Here is an 18,749-nt window from a genome sequence, read left to right on the forward strand (position 1 = left end):
ACTTTGGCATTATCGTGACCCTAATAGTAAGATTCAAGGACCTTTTTCCATGATGCAGCTGCGGAAATGTAATAGTACTGGACTGTTTCCACATGATATGCGGATATGGACCAATCACGAGCAATATGACTCGTTACTTCTAACTGATGCTTTGGATGGGAAATTATATGCAGCACCAGACATGTCACATAAAGCCTCTTCAAATTCACAGGAAAACGGGCCCACTGGGGGAGCTGTCCCAAGCGAGGGTACAAATGGAACTACTAAAGATGCTAAACAAACAGAAAATGCTGGGTGTAGTAATTCAGATGGTTTGCCCGACAACGTTGCTAGACCCGTGAAAGCAGATGAGTCTTGCTCCTCTGGGTGGCCTCGATGTTGGGATTTGCTTAAAGATGGTAATCCAATTGCTGATAATGTCCAATTATGTGATCTGCTTCCTCCATCAAAACCTGAGACAAGAGATGAACCTTTGACAGATCAAGGCCAAGAGAGTGATGAATTAAATCTTAGTTCACAAAATGGAGAAAAGAATGCTGTTGGGCCGACTCAAAATCCTATGCCCAGTGAAGATGAACTTCGATCTCAACCTAAAGATGATGACAGAAGTGGTCAATCTTCCGATGGAAATTTGAGATCCCTGAACATCAACTTGAGCTCAACCATCCCTGAACCTGCGCCGGTTTTGACTTCTGTATCAACGTCGCTGGTTTCAAGTAAACAGCCTGAGAATATAGATGTCTTGGATCTTCTTAGTCCCACCTCGAAGACTCAAAACCAGCATTCAGTAGATGCAGATATTCCTGCGCATGGCACGAGTTTTCTGGAGCTGCTGAGTCCTGCACCAAGATCCAACAATGAAGATCTGGCAGCTCAGGAAACTGACACGAAGCCTGGGTGTAAAAATCTTCCTATGCCTAATTCTGGCCCCGGCTGGATTGGTGCATCTAATCTAGGGATTGGTGGCATCCAGCTCCCAGATGTAGCTGATGAATGGTGTGGATATTCCCAGACACAGGCTGCAAGACCACCTATGCAGGAATGGGATTCTGCTGCAGGGCCACCTGAAGTCACCGGGGAAAATGCTGATGCCTCTGCACCCGAAGCCCTCCATCTTTCTCATGCTCCTCCGTCCCATACTCCATCGAATGGACCTAATTGGCTTGCTATAATGAATGAACCAATTGAGTTTGTTGCTCTAGGTGAGGATTCAGTGTCTGATCTGTTGGCTGAAGTGGATGCTATGGAATCACGAGGCGTTCTGCCTTCGCCTACTTCAGCCATCAAGTTTGCTCGGGAATTGCTTGAAGATTGTAAAGACGATTGCTTTAGTTCAATTGAGGGTTTTAGCCCAACCCCAGAACCTCGAAAAAGTGATGCATTCAGCTCCACCAGCGATGTACATCTGACATCCCAATCCTCTGCCCCATGTAAACCGAATGGAACATCTCCAGTTGACGCCTTCGATTTTTTCCGAAGGTCGAGCGTGAATTCATCTGCAAGCAGTGAGGGTGAAACAAGCGCTGCAGCTCATTCTGGGGATCCCGGTTCGGAATTCCACCACTCTCCTGCACCGAACCAAGAGATGGTCGGTACTGGTGCTGGAGCAGCCATGGCTCCTGGGCTGGGATCCGATGCCACGGATCCCAGTTGGGGACAGATGCCGGGCAACATCAACCTAGTCACAGTGCAAGGTAATGTCAATCTCGTCCTCAGAGGACCCACTGCCCAAGGGATGGCGAACCTCCCTTGGGGAACGAACCAGGGCCCCCATTGGGCCAACCCAAACTCGATCAGGAGCCCTAGAAACGGAAGTCAGCCATGGGACGGGCAGCGCACGTTCGGTGGTGAGAGGTTCAACTGTCCTAGAGAATGGGGGGGTTATCAAGGTAGTGATCCGGGATTCGGGGGCGGGAGGGGCAGGCCACCGTGGGGCCGTCAGCAGTACAGCAGTGGTGGATATTCGAGGCCTCTTCCAAAGGGGCAGAGAGTGTGCAAATTCTACGAGAGCGGTCGCTGCAAAAAAGGAGCTTTCTGTGATTATCTTCATCCATGATTGTTGTGTTCTCCTACACTTCGTTTTAGTAACTTTTTTGTTGTATAATTGATTGTTGGAGTAATCTCTCTCTAGGCTCGGATATCTTTTTTGTACACAGTTAATTGTGAGAGTAATCTCCTTAATTAGCTGTAGATTTGTACTTAGGGCTTCATTTTAACAATAATATAATATATTGCTACTCTAAGATTCATGTATGGCAAACTTTATCCCTTCGGAATTTAGCTTTGTCGACTTACTTGGACGGCTCAAACACAGTGGGAGTTGGATAAAGTTTGTACAGTATTCAGTGAACGTGGCAGTCCTACCATTCTATCTAATCCCTATCTCCGGACCATCCCAGGATGTTTGGCACTTTGATAAATGCGGCATTTACACAGTGAAGTCTAGATATAATGTTGCATCACATTACCCTCAAAGTTTGTGAAATCCTATGGCGTGTGTTACACAATGTGTTACCGAAAAATGTCGCTTACAACAACGCTGCATATTTATTGATACTATTTGCGTTTGCAGCGCCTCGGATGAAGATCTCATAGAGCGGTTTATGAATGTCTTCGCGGTGGACTTGATTTTACCAAAGATGATGAGAACGTGAACTCATGCCCTGTTGACTTGTCATAAAGCAAGAGCCGTGTGACAATATCTTTAAATATATAAAGCCACAGTTTTTGGCTCTCTCATTTTGGCGCCCACTTTAAATTTCTTCCAATCATATGTTAAAATATTAGAAACCATCTTGAAACATATAGTAAACATCGGAAAGGTTAAATTTCTACAACAAAAAGCTTGTGCCAACTCTCGAAAGAGTCTTCAAAGAGTGCAGCTACCTTTGTGACCAAGTGGTAAAACAATTACCTTCAAATTAACTGCCTTTATATGTTTAAATCAAGAGTTAATAGTGTATCTCTTGGTACTAAAGCTGATTATATTATCAATCAATCACATAAATCAAATCAGTTTGCAAATAGAACCAAAAAATCAATCTCAAACTCAAAGTAACTGAAAGATTTTAGGGGGAATTAGTGATGCAAATTGATCTTTAAATACCAATTGCAATGATACAAATTCATCTTCACCTCTTTCTACCATCTTACTATTAATGTTGAAAATTCTGATAATTTTAACATTTAAGGGGAAATAGAAGAGCAGAAGAAGAAGTGAGAAGAGAGTGAAGAAATATGTAACCGGATGTTGTGTCGTCCCTGCAGTATAAGTGCATAGTTGAGTTTATAAATCTGAAAGTGGAGACTGAAGCAATATAAGTGCATAGTTCAGTTTATAACATTTCACATATCTTGAATTTTACTAAAAATTTTCACGTCTTACGTGTAGTTGGTCATTCATACGAATTAAGTGGACAATGTAATTTTTGGTTGTTGTTCTGAGATTCGAAGGATCACTAAATCTATGGTGTTTGGTTAACCGGCTTAACCTTCCTTTGATCATCGTCATCGTGGTTTTCTATATTGCAGGGAAGAGAGAGATTCAATGAGAAGGAGGAGGCGACACAAAGAGTTGGGTTGAAGGTTTAGATTGTATGTGTATTTAAAAAGGCTGAAGTAGATATTGAGCCTTTATGTGTATTTTTAATTTTGATTTTAATTTTAATGGGCCAAATACCTTCTCCAATTCTAACCCTTCCAAATTTTGCATTTGATTCTATGTTTTACTTCTTGATCTTTCTTTAACATCTTCTTTTTAACAAAAAGTAGAACTAAATTCACTTAAAGAAAAGTTTAGATTCAATATGCAATGTGAGAATACAGACATGCAATAATAATAAAAATCTTCCCTACACATGCATGAATTTAAAGTACAAAAATCAATTAGGATAAATGAGTTTCAACCCATCCCCAAAATTCTCGGCACCTTCAATCATTCAACCTAGGCGAGGAACTATCATAACATAACTCATCAATTCATGCTTACAAAGTAATAGAGACAGACAGAGGAGAAGCTTATTTTTACCTTTATTAAGAAATCTTTTTAAATAATAACGTGAGATTCCTAAGCTTTATGTTGACTATGATGGAGAAATCTTTAAGAGAAAAGTAATGGATGAATGGAATAGGAAGATGTAATGTCGAGAGTGGAGGTATTTGTAGCGGCGTAGGGTGGCCAGAGACGTTGTATTCCGATGAGAAGGGGGAGAAGCCGACTAGCCGAGAATGAACTTCGGAGGATAAGGAAATTTTCACCCCATTTTTTTTTTCTTTTCCTCACTTTGGAAAACCAAGTTGAAATTACACTTTTTATTTATTTTTTATTTTTTACTTGGTTTATTAAATTACATGAGGATGGTGTCATGGCATAATTTAAATACTTCCAAATGTCACCAAGGTGTCGAAAATGAAGAGATTTGGTGTCTATTTTCTAATTTCTTTTTTTTTTAAATATCTTTATATGTATATTAATATAACCAATATAAATTGATACTACTATCTTACCAATCCCTTCTCTAAGCAGTATATCTGACTTTTGGGTACATAAAATACTGGTTTGATTGCTGGACTTGAATTCGTTAAAGATCATGCATTTAAATTAAACATTTTTGGACTGTCAACAATATTTATATAATTACACAAATTCTAATAATATAATGGCCCATTGATTCGTTGTCATATTTCGGTAAATACTTAATATAATACTCCCTCCGTCTCACTTTAGGAGTTCCGGTTTACCATTTTTGGGTGTTCCACTTTAGAGCATCCGCAATGGTCGGCTAGCGACCGGCTAGCCGATTCGTCGCGCTAGCCGATCGGCTAGCCGAACCATTGCAATCGGCGAGGCGATTTCGGCGAGCGGATCGGCGTGGGCTGGCCGATCGCTCGTCGCTGGCCGAAGCGCTAGCCGATCGGCTAGCCGCCATTGTGGAGGCCCGATCGGCCAGCGATCGGCCAGCGCCGATTTTCAATTTTTTTTTTTAAAAATCATATATAAACGCGATTTTCGTTTCATTTTCATTTGCACCACTTGTTTTAACGAGTTTTCTCTCTCTCTAACTTTCTGTACAAGAGCATCATCGAGCGATGGATCACAACAACGAGTCTAGTTCGACGACGAGCGGATCTCAGACTCCCACGGTGCCGTGGGATGCGGATGGGGGCAGATGGGCCCGGGGTTTAACATCCCTTGGAATCAGATGATGGGGATGATGGCGGGTGCGCCGGGGGGGCGATGGGGGGGGAACCAGGGGGGAATGCCGTGGGGGATGCCGGGCGGCGGGCGGCGGGGGAGCGGCGGGCAGTCAGCGCCCGGGGTAGGGGGGGGGGGGTATGCCCCAGATGCAGCAGCAGATGATCTTGCATGCAGTTGAGATGATGGGGATGATGTGGCAGGGGGGATGCCGCACGGTATGCATCCCGGGATGCCGGGGGTGCAGGGGTCACCGGGAGGGGACACGGTATATCGGCCCTCGCTTGATTTTTTGACGGCTTCGTCTCACACGTCGACCCCGGTGGAGACGCAATTCTCTGGCGATGACCTTCTGTCATTGCATGATATGGGGATCGATCTCGGGGAACGATGATACTCCCGTTCCAGCGGGACGCCGCCGCGCCGAAGAAGGAAGGCGAAGTGGAAAGGGGAAGGGAGAGTCATCGCAGCCCGCTGCCACCGGCGGAGGAAGTGGACGGAGGATGAGTACGCCGGTGGCCAAGGGGTGGTTGGAGGTGTGCGACGATCCACTGGTTGCGAACAACCAGCGGGTCGTCAACATGTGGGCGAAGATCAGAGCTGCCTATAAGAGCCCGCTGCCCGCACGGGAAGGACTTCAGCAACGAGGAGGTCCGGAAGGGGTGGGAGCGCACCGGGGCCGCGGTGGGCCGTTTTGCGGGTATGCGCCAACGCCCTCCGTCGGCTCGAGAAGTGGGCGGGGCGGGGACGACGCCCGGAGGATCGCCGCGAGTCGGTTCCCCTTGGAGGGGAAGTATAAGGAGTTCACCTTCTGGGAGTGCTTCTTGTTGTTGAAGGACTCAGAGAAGTTCCGGCGGAGTGCGGCGGCGCTGGGTGGCCGAAGAAGCAACGACTTAACTATAGCGGCGACTACAGCGGCAGCAGCGGCGGATCCTACGACCTCCCCCCGGATGCTGAGGAGTTTCCATCCCCTCCTTCATTTACTGGTCGCCCCCGCCCGGTTGGACAGAAGCGGGCGTAGCGGGCTGCGAGGGGCGGATCCCCCCTATCGCCCCGCGAGGTCCAGTCCTCCGCCCTCCCAACCGCCCAACTCGAGTACACTCTCCATTCGCGTAACCAAACGTGGGCTCAGATGTTACAGGTCTTCCGAGAGTGGAAGAACGCCACTGACCCCACGGAGAAGAGGTTTCTTTACGAGATGCTCGAGAGCATGCGTGCTGATTTAGAGATCGCGAGGTCACGGCGGGGGTTCCGACGTGGGCTCAGATACCACGGGTGGCGGCAGCGGCGCGCGGCGACGGTGGCGGCGACGACGAGGACGACGGCGACGGCGATGAGGAGTAGAGAGTGGCGGGGCTCGTGTGTTGAAGCCTTTTTTTTAAAAAAAAAAATCATGTACTTTTTTTTTAAAATCTTTGTACTTTTTTTTTAATGGAATGGATTCTTTTTCCCGTATATGTGTCGTAAATTTAATTCCGTATATCGCAATTTTAATTCCGTAAATGTAGTATATTTTGAATTGTTTTTATTGCGGGCTGGCTATGGTGGCCTAAATCTGACGTGGCAGGTGGTTTTTTTAGTGTTGCTGACGTGGCAGGGGAGAGAATGGCTGGCCTATGGCTGGCCTAAGCACCATTGCGGATGCTCTTAGGAGTCCCGGTTGAAATATTCCATAAATGGTATTAGGCCCCACATTCCACTAACCTTTTTCCACTCACATTTTAATATAAAATTAATATAAAAAAGTAGGACTCATATTCCACTATCTTTTTTCACCAACTTTCCTTTACATTTCTAGGAACTCGGGATGTGATAGTACAAGTGTAGTGTGTGTGCAGTGTTGCGATATTCAAATAAGGCAGGTTCCCCAGATCCAGCAAGTCCACTAGATCACTTGGTCTAGGAACTCGTAGGTTGTGCGGAATCCCGGTCGTCGGACACACAAGTACTTCCACGCTTCAAAAACCCTCAACCACTTTACTAAACCTAGTATAGGGAAGTAGGGATCGATCCCACAGAGAAGGATGCGTAAGACTCGTAATCAAGGATTTGGGAGTATTTTTGGTGTTGGCTGCTGCCACGCATTTTCTTGGGTTGAGGAAAATTAAAATTAACTTGACTTGGGAATATTAGAAAGAAACTTAACCTAACAGCTAGACCTAGGAGATAATTCTACGGTGGGACCACATCTAAGAAAAAGCAGAGTACGACTGAAAAGTGGCAGAATAACTAACTCTCGTACTAACTGACAGTGACATCGTCTTCTACAACCAAATTTGCATAAAACTTCTTGAGAAAACACATAAGCAAATCAAAAACAGGGCTACTAACTTGAAATCAAATCTAAGCATAAATAACAAAGAACTTAACAGATCTGCATACCTAGACGAAGTGAAATAGAAAACAAAGGAAATTAAACAAGTCTATCAACTACTGTTTCTTTCACACGCCAAAACCAACTTCAGACGCTAAATCCACTCCGGATCCAAGCGTCCGACACGGACTCCAAACAGAAGAAATTCTCCATCACGTCAGATTTACAAATTTAAGCTCCGAACACTCAATCAACCACAGATCTGTCACCAAATTCCACATCAAACACCTCAATAACGAAATAAGCAGAGATCGACATAGCAATTTTAAGAATTACGCTAACAGCAGAGAGATCTAAGCAAAATGACTTGAAATTAAACAGCTAAACTCAGATCCATGAGCGATAAGCAGTTAAACATCATCAACATCAAAGTCGACTCCCAAAAGTGAAGTTCGACGGTGGAAACTAGCAAGAAAAACAGCTGAAAGTAAAACAATTGTATCTTCGCCCTCACTAGGACGGCGTTACCAAACTCGAGATCTTTAGAAAGTACCCCCCCTATCACGATTATCCCCAGAATTTTTCCCAAGTGTGTGTGTAAATGTATGAGCTAAGAAGATTAAAAAACTCCCTCTTCTGCGTTGCATGCTCTTCTCTATATATAGGCATTTTAGGTGGGCCCAGCGAGGTATTGATAATGACTTTGTTGCCCTCAGCTGTAGACTCCTCTGTCACGCCACTTTTCTTTGTAAATTCTGCTCATTTTCACTCCTTTCTCTCGCTAGACCATCTCCTTCCTTACTTCCTTGATCTAGCGCTTTTCTTCACACACCTGGCTTAGGAAACGTGTTAGACCCAACAAATTATAACATTTTTTTGCGCATACCGATGCATGAAATTAGCCTTATCAGCATGCAACCAGGCAATATGGAGTGGAAATTGTGTTCAACCCAGAGTAATAGGGTTACAACTTACATGGATGCAACTACATTCGCAAAGTCCAATATCATCGTCACAGGTTCTTTATTGCTATCGCATGACAATTTATTTCTTCATGCGTTTTCATCTTGTCAGTATGGGATTTTGCCTCCCGATGTATTCGAAGCGATAGCCACTCGTACTACGCTTCAGCATGTTTCTCAACACTGCCTTGGGCAAGGTATAATATACACAAATGCACAAGGGGTAGTCTTCTCGAACACATCACCGGATTGAAGGTAAGCTCGCAAAAAAAAAGAAAAGAATGTTCATGGGTGGTAGTTCGGCATGAACGTTAGGAATGAATGCTCAGCCCCAACCAACGTAGATCCTTCTGTGCGAGAGGAATTGTGCGTAGAATTGCGCCAAAAATTCCACCAAGAATTGTGGAAAGAATTGCGACAAGAAATAGATCAGGAATTTAATGTCGATCTTGATCAAAGAACAATGATAAAAAAATGATGTTGCAATGGTGTTGAGATGGTGAAGCAGCTCATGATGTCCCATAAGTCAAGCCACACTTCTGACAAGTCTGCAGGGATATGATTCACCCATGTATCACCAACTTGATACGATGTACTACCTCCGTCCATAAAAAATAGACTAATTTTACCATTTTAGGTCGTCCATCAAAATTAGGCCAATTCTAAATATGAAGACTTTTAAACAAATACTAACCATACACATCATTCTAAATTTGGACATCACAATCCATTGATACTACTTTTACCATCTTTTCTCTCACTCTCTATTACTTTACCAATTAAGCATTAAAACTCGTATCGTTCACACTTTGTCTATTATTTGTGGACGGAGGTAGTATAATACTCTCTCCATCCCGCAATAGGAGTCACATTTGATGTGAGCACGAGTTTTAAGAAATATAAAGAATAAAAGGTTGAAAAAGTTAGTGAAATATGAAACCAACATTTTTATATTAGTTTTATAATAAAATATAAGGAAAGAAAGTTAGTGGAATGTGGAACCTACTTATCATTTATGGTAAAAATGAAATATGACTCATCATAAAATATGCCGAAATGGCAAAATATGACTTTTATTGTGGGACGAAGGGAAGGGAGTAGAAGTAACTTAAGATGGGAGAAATATGTAGTATTATTGGGGCTAAATTCTATAAATAGGTCATTCTGGAAAAATGCTTCCATCGATAGGAGGTTTTTTTTTCGCTTCTATTACTGGGTGTTGCGCATTCTAAGAATGCGTTTTTTTTCCGTAACGGCCTATTTATAGAATTTAGCCGTATTATTGGATACCAAGCATGTTTTAATTTATATGAAAACCTATCAAGTCAACCAAACACCTTGACAACCTTTTCTTTAACAATATATCAATTTTGGCTCTTCTTATTTGTATTTCCTATTGTTTGTAAAAATGAAAACAGATGAATGAGAATATAGGGACACAGAAACATGATACAAACATAACACATAATTTACTTGGATGTGTACTGATTACATGCTAGTAAAATGCTTCAATCCTAGAGTAATAATATATTATTGTTATTAAATGAAGCTCTAAGTACAAATCTACAGTTAATAAGGAGATTACTCTCACAATTAACTTTGCAAAAAAGATATCTGGCCTAGAGAGATTACTCTTAACAATTAATTATACAACAAGAAGTTACCAAAAACAGTGCATGGAAACTCACGACAATCATGGATGAAGATAATCACAGAAAGCTCCCTTTTTGCAGCGACCGCTCTCATAGAATTTGCACACCCTCTGCCCCTTTGGAAGAGGCCTCGAATATCCACCACTGCTGTACTGCTGACGGCCCCACGGCGGTCTGCCCCTCCCGCCCCCGAATCCCGGATCACTACCTTGATAACCCCCCCATTCTCTAGGACAGTTGAACCTATCACCACCGAACTTGCGCTGCCCGTCCCATGGCTGATTCCCGTTTCTAGGGCTCCGGATCGAGTTTGGGTTGGCCCAGTTGGGGCCCTGGTTCGCTCCCCATGGGAGGTTCGCCATCCCCTGGGCAGCTGACCCTCCGAGGACGAGATTGACATTACCTTGCACTGTGACTAGGTTGATGTTGCCTGGCATCTGTCCCCAACTGGGATCCGTAGCATCGGATCCCAGCCCAGGAGCCATGGCTGGTCCAGCACCAGCACCGACCATCTCTTGGTTCGGTGCAGGAGAGTGGTGGAATTCCGAACCGGGATCCCCAGAATGAACTGCAGCGCTTGTTTCACCCTCACTGCTTGCAGATGAATTCACGCTCGACCTTCGGAAAAAATCGAAGGCGTCAACTGGAGATGTTCCATTCGGTTTACATGGGGCAGAGGATTGGGATGTCAGATGTACATCGCTGGTGGAGCTGAATGCATCACTTTTTCGAGGTTCTGGGGTTGGGCTAAAACCCTCAATTGAACTAAAGCAATCGTCTTTACAATCTTCAAGCAATTCTCGAGCAAACTTGATGGCTGAAGTAGGTGAAGGCAGAGCGCCTCGCGATTCCATAGCATCCACTTCAGCCAACAGATCAGACACTGAATCCTCACCTAGAGCAACAAACTCAATTGGCTCATTCATTATAGCAAGCCAATTAGGTCCATTCGATGGAGTATGGGACGGAGGAGCATGAGAAAGATGGAGGGCTTCGGGTGCAGAGGCATCAGCATTTTCCCCGGTGACTTCAGGTGGGCCTGCAGCAGAATCCCATTCCTGCATAGGTGGTCTTGCAGCCTGTGTCTGGGAATATCCACACCATTCATCAGCTACATCTGGGAGCTGGATGCCACCAATCCCTAGATTAGATGCACCGATCCAGCCTGGGTCAGAATTAGGTATAGGATGATTTTTACACCCAGGCTTCGTGTCAGTTTCCTGAGCTGCCAGATCTTCATTGTTGGATCTTGGTGCAGGACTCAGCAGCTCCAGAAAACTCGTGCCATGCGCAGGAATATCTGCATCTACTGAATGCTGGTTTTGAGTCTTCGAGGTGGGACTAAGAAGATCCAAGACATCTATATTCTCAGGCTGTTTACTTGAAACCAGCGACGTTGATACAGAAGTCAAAACCGGTGCAGGTTCAGGGATGGTTGAGCTCAAGTTGATGTTCAGGGATCTCAAATTTCCTTCGGAAGATTGGCCTGTTCGGTCATCATCTTTATGTTTAGTTCGAAGTTCACCTTCACAGGGTATAGGATTTTGAGTCGGCCTAGCTGCATTCTTTTCTCCATTTTGGGAACTAAGGTTTAATTCATCACTCTCTCGGACTCGATCAGTCAAAGGTTCATCTCTCGTCCCAGGGCCTGATGGAGGAAGCAGATCATGTAATTGGACACCATCAGCAATTGGATTGCCATCTTTAAGCAAATCCCAACATCGAGGCCAGCCAGAGGAGCTAGACTCGTCTACTTTCACAGGTCCAGCTGCGGTGTCAGGCAAAACATCCGAATTGCTACACCCATCAACTTCAGTTTGTTTAGCATCTTTAGTAGTCCCATTTACACCCTCGCTCGGGATAACTCCCCCAGTGGGCCTGTTTTCCTTTGAACTTGAAGAGGCTTTATGTGACATATTTGGTGCTGCATACAATTTCCCATCCAAAGCATCAGTTAGAAGTAACGAGTCATATTGCTCGTGATTGGTCCATATCCGCATATCATGCGGAAACAGTCCAGTACTATTACATCTCCGCAGCTGCATCATGGAAAAAGGTCCTTGAATCTTACTATTGGGGTCACGATAATGCCAAAGTTTCTCAGTTTCTATGTTGTCAGCAGGCTGTGAGTTTCCGACGGAGGCAATTGCAGTCGATGTCTCCGACCCAGACCTTTCCATAGCTTGATCATTCCTAGCACCAGAAGGTGAGCAACCAATATCAATCTGGTTTGTGTGTTTCTCCAAATCATTTGATGCACTAGCATTTGTTTTCTCCGTGATTCTATCTTGCATCTCTACAGAATGCTCTTTGCCTGAATAAGATGCATAGCAAATTTCTGCATATTAATATTGAGGAAGAGCGAGCATTTCGTTGACCTTTCTACAACTTAATGTCACATCTTTTATTAAAAAAAATGGACTCACAATCAGTTCCAGGAAATGGAGAATAAAGTATATAATAACGTGTGGGGTGCAGCAAATAAATAAACAGTATCCGAAGAGTATGTGATGTACCTTTTTTACTGTGGTCACTACTTCTGATATCTTCTTCAGATTCATAATTTGGGTTCATAGTCGGATCAGCATGTATCTCTAGAACTTCAGAAATTCTGCGTTGGCGCTCCTCAGGTGATTTTAGCAACAGTAATCTCTCGGCATTTTTTCTAAGCGTGAAGAGAGTCAAGGAACTTAATGGAACACATAAAAAGGTATATGAAAATGACAATTATTAAGCAACAAATTATGAATAAATTATTTCAAATCTTATTTTGCCAACTGTCTATAACAAACGTGGAATAAAAAAGCACCCAAGGTCTAAGTCAATATGCTCCAAGAACTATTGAAAGTGCAGCACATCGGTGAAGTCGTCAGATGATAGAATTTCATCTAATGATTTAAATTGGGAAGACGCCAGTGATTTTCCAGAAGTTGGTATTTGAATCTAGAAAACTAAATTTTTTTGCACCATAATTTAAGGAGGTATAATATTACATTTACATAATAAATGCAGTTGTAATAGATGAAGGATATTGTTTCTTAATCCCCTTCCCGCCAGGTTGGTCTCTAAGATGACTTAGCCGCAATATTTCCGCCTCAAGCCACTGTGTTCAGAAAATTACAAAATCAGAACCAACAACAGCCACAAAACCTAGCCGTAAGAAAAGGTTAAAAGCTGTGGATCAGATGTAGTGTTTTTTCTTGCTTCTTTAAAGGGCACAAGAAGAGAACTGGTTCTTTGGAAGAACAATATCGTGGTAACTGATCACAAAACTTAAATTCACAGATAAGAAGAACCAGCAAACTCACATCATTGACTCTAACTGATTGAAGTGCAGAGGCTTTCTTTTTTACCTCATCCTGCAAATATAAAACAGATAAATGGTATGATAGTGTTGCAGTTATATGCCAGATTAAGAAGCAATTGAACATGAGGACTTACAACAGTAAATTGTTTCACAAGACCGCATCTAATGCTCTGACGTAGCCATTTGCATTCGTCCTGAATAAAGGAAAAAAGATACGGGCGTTCATGGTTGTGCAGTCAACTTGGGCCAGAATTTTGTGGGGTCCACATAAGTATATGCTGATACTATACTATATCACAATTCTACCACATGTCCAGACATAAGGCTGCTATTTCTATAATTTTTCAAAAAAGTATTCTATTTTAACACTCCGTATATAGTTCATAAATAAGTTTAATGATCTTTACAGTGCATAGCTTTTGAAGTGTGTGTGTAAAAAAACAAACATTTCATGAATGAAAATAACCTCCAGAAATATCTAAAATTAAACTAAAGCATTAGAGATCTGTAAGAAACTCATTGATAAGATATCCTTTGTTACCTCAGTAAACTCTTCATTTGAAATGGAATCGATAGATACAACTTCTCTTCTGTCCAAATTTAGAACTTCAAGCATGACATCTGCTGTCTTGTTTCCAATTTTATAGGGCTCGGCCACCTTGCTAGTACCTGAATTATGAATACAATATATTGAAGACAAAATAATTGTCAGGACAAAGGTCCTAGCAAGCAGTGCAAAAAGGAAAATTGAAACAGCTAAAGCAAAAGTACATGCACTATACCTATAACTTGGACAAGCCTATGCACTTCTGGTTTCTGATCATTGGCTGATATTTTGATCCTTGCAATAGATCCAATAACCTTGTCATTGAAACTCTCACGATTTTCAGCAAGAGTCACCATCAAATCACGCCGCAAATAGATCAGATTGATATTATGAACATCAATTGCAGCATATTCATTCAGATCAAGATCAAGCTGGGCTACTCTGTTTTCATTCTTCTTGCGTGTTTTCCGCTTTCTACTGTTACTTGGCACTGGCAGTAGCAACCCATTTATTTTTCTATTGGCATCCAAATTATTTGCAGCAGATCTAACAGCTCTAGCAGGAAAGAACCGATTTTTCTGGGTATCTTCCTTTACAACAAAATGAAAGTCAAGGAGCTTCAGCATTTCAGTTTGATCAACATATGGCTTTCCAAATATATTTTTGAGCCTTTGATCACATACAATTTGACTCTTCTGATGTGGGTCCCAGAGATTGTTTCTCTTCACATATTCAACCAATAGTGTTTGAACATCAAACTGTGACAAAGCAGATGTGTCGCCGTTCTTCATGTGTTTAACAAAACCCAAGAGGTCTTTAGATGCCCATTCAGTACTGTCAACCGCCAGCTTGTCTTTCTCTATGCTACTTGTGTTCTTGCTGATGCACGGTTTGTTAGTATTTTTGACGCTGCACGGATCATCTAGATCTTTTTTAATGCATGGCTCATAAACAACTTCCTTAATGTCTGGCTCTACTTTCGGTTTCACAGTCTCTTTGCTGTAAGTTGGGCCATGTTCTCCAGTGTCATTGTTTAATTTTTTGACATGGTTGCCGTTACTCAAAAGTGATGTTTGTAACCCATCATTTTGTACCAAATTCATCTCGATGCGGGGCTTATTCAACTCGAAATGTCCAGTACCACTATATGATATAGAAACGCCTGCGCCAACTGAAGAGGGGACTGCATTATTTAACCGCGGGTTACGCGTCACTGCAGCCACACCTTTCCAGGGGCTTTTGGCTTGAGTGAGCTCACTCAGTGTAAAAGATAATTTCTCTTTTAAGGCTACCCAATACATCTTGAAGAGATACTCCCAGCTAAGTTTGTCGTCAAAATCTACTTGAATCTGCACAAGATAAGCCCAGTAGAATGAACACATATCGTACAAGTATGGATAGAATTAAATTATCGCACCAGGGTACAACTTCCATTTTATTCTAAGATTATAAGTTCACATCATGAGAAAGTTATTTATATCGGTAATCTGAAGACTTCTTTCAGACATGTTACGGGAGTATTGACTCAACAAGTAATGTTGCCCCAAATGGCAGACCTTAAATACAACTATCTATGTGTAATTTGAAGTCCTCAATATCGCTAACTTTCCTCATTTGTCCGTTTTTAAGCTGGAACATAAAAATCCACAAAAGATTTCTAGGAACAAAACGAAAGTACTCATTATCATAATCAGTTTATAACAGAGGGAGAGATCTACGATGATGCCAAAATAATGAATAATTAAGCCTTCCTCACTGTGAAGTAAATCTCATCAACAAACTTACTCAATAAACCTACAATTCGGCCAAACAATTTTTAGAATTTAATAAATGCAAAAGAAAAATCAACATACCGAATCATTGGTTGCATGGTCTTTATTTTCAATCATCATGATAGTTTTCATGCATGTTGGGCAAAACCCCATGTTTCCTCTCACACTCACGAAATCCGCATCTTTAGTGCATCCCTTGCACCACGAATAGGTGCAAGTGTAGCACATATAATGCGAAGTCTTCTTGCATCCACTACATATGTGCCACCCTGTGAGAAATAGCAGCATAGCAATGTAGATAAGCAACACAGACTTATGGAATGAAAACAGAAAATAGGAAAACAGTGTGCATTACAATAGGAGAGGGGTGCGAAATTTGAGGAAAATATGCAATGTTGCAAAAAAGTAAATAGGCTTCAACGTGTAAGAAATGCATGCCACATACATGTAATGTCATTGCAAGTTCATAGGGTTTTTCAGTCAATCGCACAACACCACAGACCAACTAAAAGTTATAATTGTATAATTAGTTAGCAGTACAGAACATTAGAGGTATATAGAAATTCTTAGTTCTTCAAATGAAACTAATAAAGGCGACTTACCGCAGTTCCATTTAGCTTTTGATTTGAAAAAGGCTTCATCGCGTTTGATACAAGCTGGATGGTACGCCTTCGGACAACCCCTAAAGAAAACAACATAAACTCATTATATCCCAAAATTGGATCTATATTACTACTCCACTACTTATTCTACTAACATAAACACATTCAACAAACAATTAATCTGCCATATGAAAACATGGAGGGACAGAGACGCAACGGAATCAACCACACATTCTACAAAAACTTGGTCTACTAGATGAGAAAGTGATGACAGCAATTATAATTAGCAATTAATCCTCATCATCTACAAACTCACTTTCGATCACAGAGTACCAGAGAGCCTCCATCAAAGCAAATAAAGCAAACATCCTCATCTTCATCTTCAACTTCAACTTTCACCTTCTTAATCGGTGGAGGCTTCGCCGTGAGCTGCCCTTTCGGCGGCCGTCCTCGCTTACGCTTCTCACAGACAACCGGAGCAGCAGCAGTCAGATCTGGAACTACCACCGCCGGTGAAGGATGCACAACCGATGGAGTAGAAACCACCGGGTCCTCATCGCCGAAGCCCGTGGTCTGAGCGACGGCAGCTAACAGTGTCTCTATATTCTCCATAGCCAAAACCCTAGAAAATCTCAACTCCTCCAGCAACCAATCCACCCGAGATGAGTATCAATTCTCATGAAATTCAATCAAGTTCCAGAAAAGCAAAAAAATAATTAAATTTGAAACCAAATTGAAGATGGAGGTTGGGTGGAATGAATGTTTTGCTTTTTGGAGCTGTTAAAACCAAACTTGGAAAAATGAAAATGATTAAATTAGTAGAAATAGAGTAGCGTAGCCCCCTCTTCCTCTCCCTATCCATCCCCCACCCTCCACCCAACAAGTGTATGATCAAACGGAGCATAGTCAATGCACGGCCGCGCGTCACGTTTGTGGGGCCGGGAAAATAAAGGTGTCAAAGGTTTATATATGTGGCTTTTCTAGTTTACTTTTTTCTACTTCATTTTCTTAGTTTGAATAAAATGTTCTCCCCTTTTCTACACTTTCCCACTCTAACAACAAATTTGAGGTCCTTTTAAAATGGATAACATTTAATGAATGTTATAGTTGACGATCAGATAGTGTTGGAGTGATGATCCTAGTACATCTCTTAAAAATAAAATTTTTTAAAATAATATAAATTTTAATGGAAAGTTAGTCTGGTATAAAAAGATATAAAAAAAAATATGTTTGTAGAGAGGAAAAATTTTTCTTAGAAAAAAAGGTTTTTATATTTTAGAAGTCCGGCCAAAAAGAACAGGATTTCTATTTTTAAGAAATGAAGGAGGATAAAAAAAATAAGTGAAAAAAAATTAAATAAAATATGAGTAAAGTAAGTTAATGAAATGCAAAATTTATTATCACAAATACTACATTGATAAGCATGACACCATAAAAGAAATTAGTGAAGTACTCGATAATGGAAGGGGAGAGTGTTATATTGCTAACTCAATACCTAATTGCTAACTACAACTAAATAATAGCCATTAGATATTCAAATTAAGGGCCTAGATCATCAACCAAGAAATATCAATACGATCAATAAAAAACGTCAATAAAGCCATATGATTAATTCCATAAAATATCAATAGGGGTATTAATGTCAATTAACTACATGTTTAGTTATAACTAACTTTTTAAAGAAATCCCAAAACTTTAAATTCATATAACATATATCAAATTAAAGATATTTTATAAGGATTCCAACGATATCATATATGCATATGTTCCGACGTCAAAATTTGAAAAAAAAATCGAAATTTTTTCAATTTTTTCGTAAAGCATAAATGTCAACATACTATATAAAATATGTCAATATAATACATGTAGAATGTCAATATAAGCAATGGGTTAACATTCTTAAAGCATCGTGTTGACATTCTCAAAGCATTGTGTTGATATTTTCGAAACACTATATTGACATTTTCATCTAAAACCCTAATTTGGCGTTTTTTTTAATCTTTTTTTATTTTATTAATAAAAACGAAAATTACACGTGGCAAATTATAGATCATACGTTTTCTAAAATCCTATAACCTTAAATTAGTTGTAGTTAGCAATTAAATGATGAGTTAGCAATTGATCACTCCCCTAGTGGAAGGAGTATACACTTATATAATGAAATTATTTTGCCATTTTTATAGATTATGGTATGTTTTATAATAATAGAATTATTTATTCACTTTACTCTCTTTTATTTTATTTTCTCTTTGTTTTTTAATTTTTTTTTCATTTCTCTTTTATTTTTCATTTAGTTATCACTTAACATAATATTTTCTAAAGTGCTGAAAATAAACATCTCCGTTGCCGCGGAAACGGAGGGAGTATGACATTTTTCAAATTATGGGAGTAGAGGGAAA

The 18,749-nt window shown here is 41.2% G+C and overlaps 2 protein-coding genes across 3 annotated transcripts in view; one reads left to right on the forward strand and one right to left on the reverse strand.

The window, feature by feature from the left end:
• The window catches only part of LOC125206710 (zinc finger CCCH domain-containing protein 44-like), an 8,043-nt gene extending 5,800 nt beyond the window's left edge, over positions 1–2,243 (forward strand). Inside the window, exon 11 of the mRNA XM_048105952.1 lies at positions 1–2,243. Coding sequence (XP_047961909.1) covers positions 1–2,056 — 2,056 coding nt within the window. The 3' untranslated portion in view covers positions 2,057–2,243.
• A 7,674-nt stretch (positions 2,244–9,917) lies between these two features.
• On the reverse strand, positions 9,918–17,146 carry LOC125214268 (zinc finger CCCH domain-containing protein 44-like). 2 transcript variants are annotated; one of them, XM_048115220.1, is made up of 11 exons: positions 16,667–17,146; positions 16,351–16,430; positions 15,830–16,017; positions 14,212–15,325; positions 13,971–14,098; positions 13,564–13,623; positions 13,431–13,481; positions 13,155–13,225; positions 12,639–12,793; positions 12,194–12,436; positions 9,918–12,046 (listed from the first exon to the last, which is right to left on the reverse strand). In XM_048115220.1, the coding sequence occupies exons 1-11, from the start codon at positions 16,960–16,962 to the stop codon at positions 10,164–10,166; spliced, it is 4,269 nt and encodes a 1,422-aa protein (XP_047971177.1). In that variant the 5' UTR covers positions 16,963–17,146; the 3' UTR covers positions 9,918–10,163. The 2 variants fall into 2 exon arrangements, with proteins under 2 accessions (XP_047971177.1, XP_047971171.1); XM_048115214.1 differs by having other exon boundaries at positions 9,918–12,436; positions 16,667–17,145.
• Between the last annotated feature and the right edge of the window lie 1,603 nt (positions 17,147–18,749).

The sequence above is a fragment of the Salvia hispanica genome, chromosome 1, assembly GCF_023119035.1.
Source record: "Salvia hispanica cultivar TCC Black 2014 chromosome 1, UniMelb_Shisp_WGS_1.0, whole genome shotgun sequence".
In the NCBI taxonomy this organism is placed as follows: domain Eukaryota; kingdom Viridiplantae; phylum Streptophyta; class Magnoliopsida; order Lamiales; family Lamiaceae; genus Salvia; species Salvia hispanica.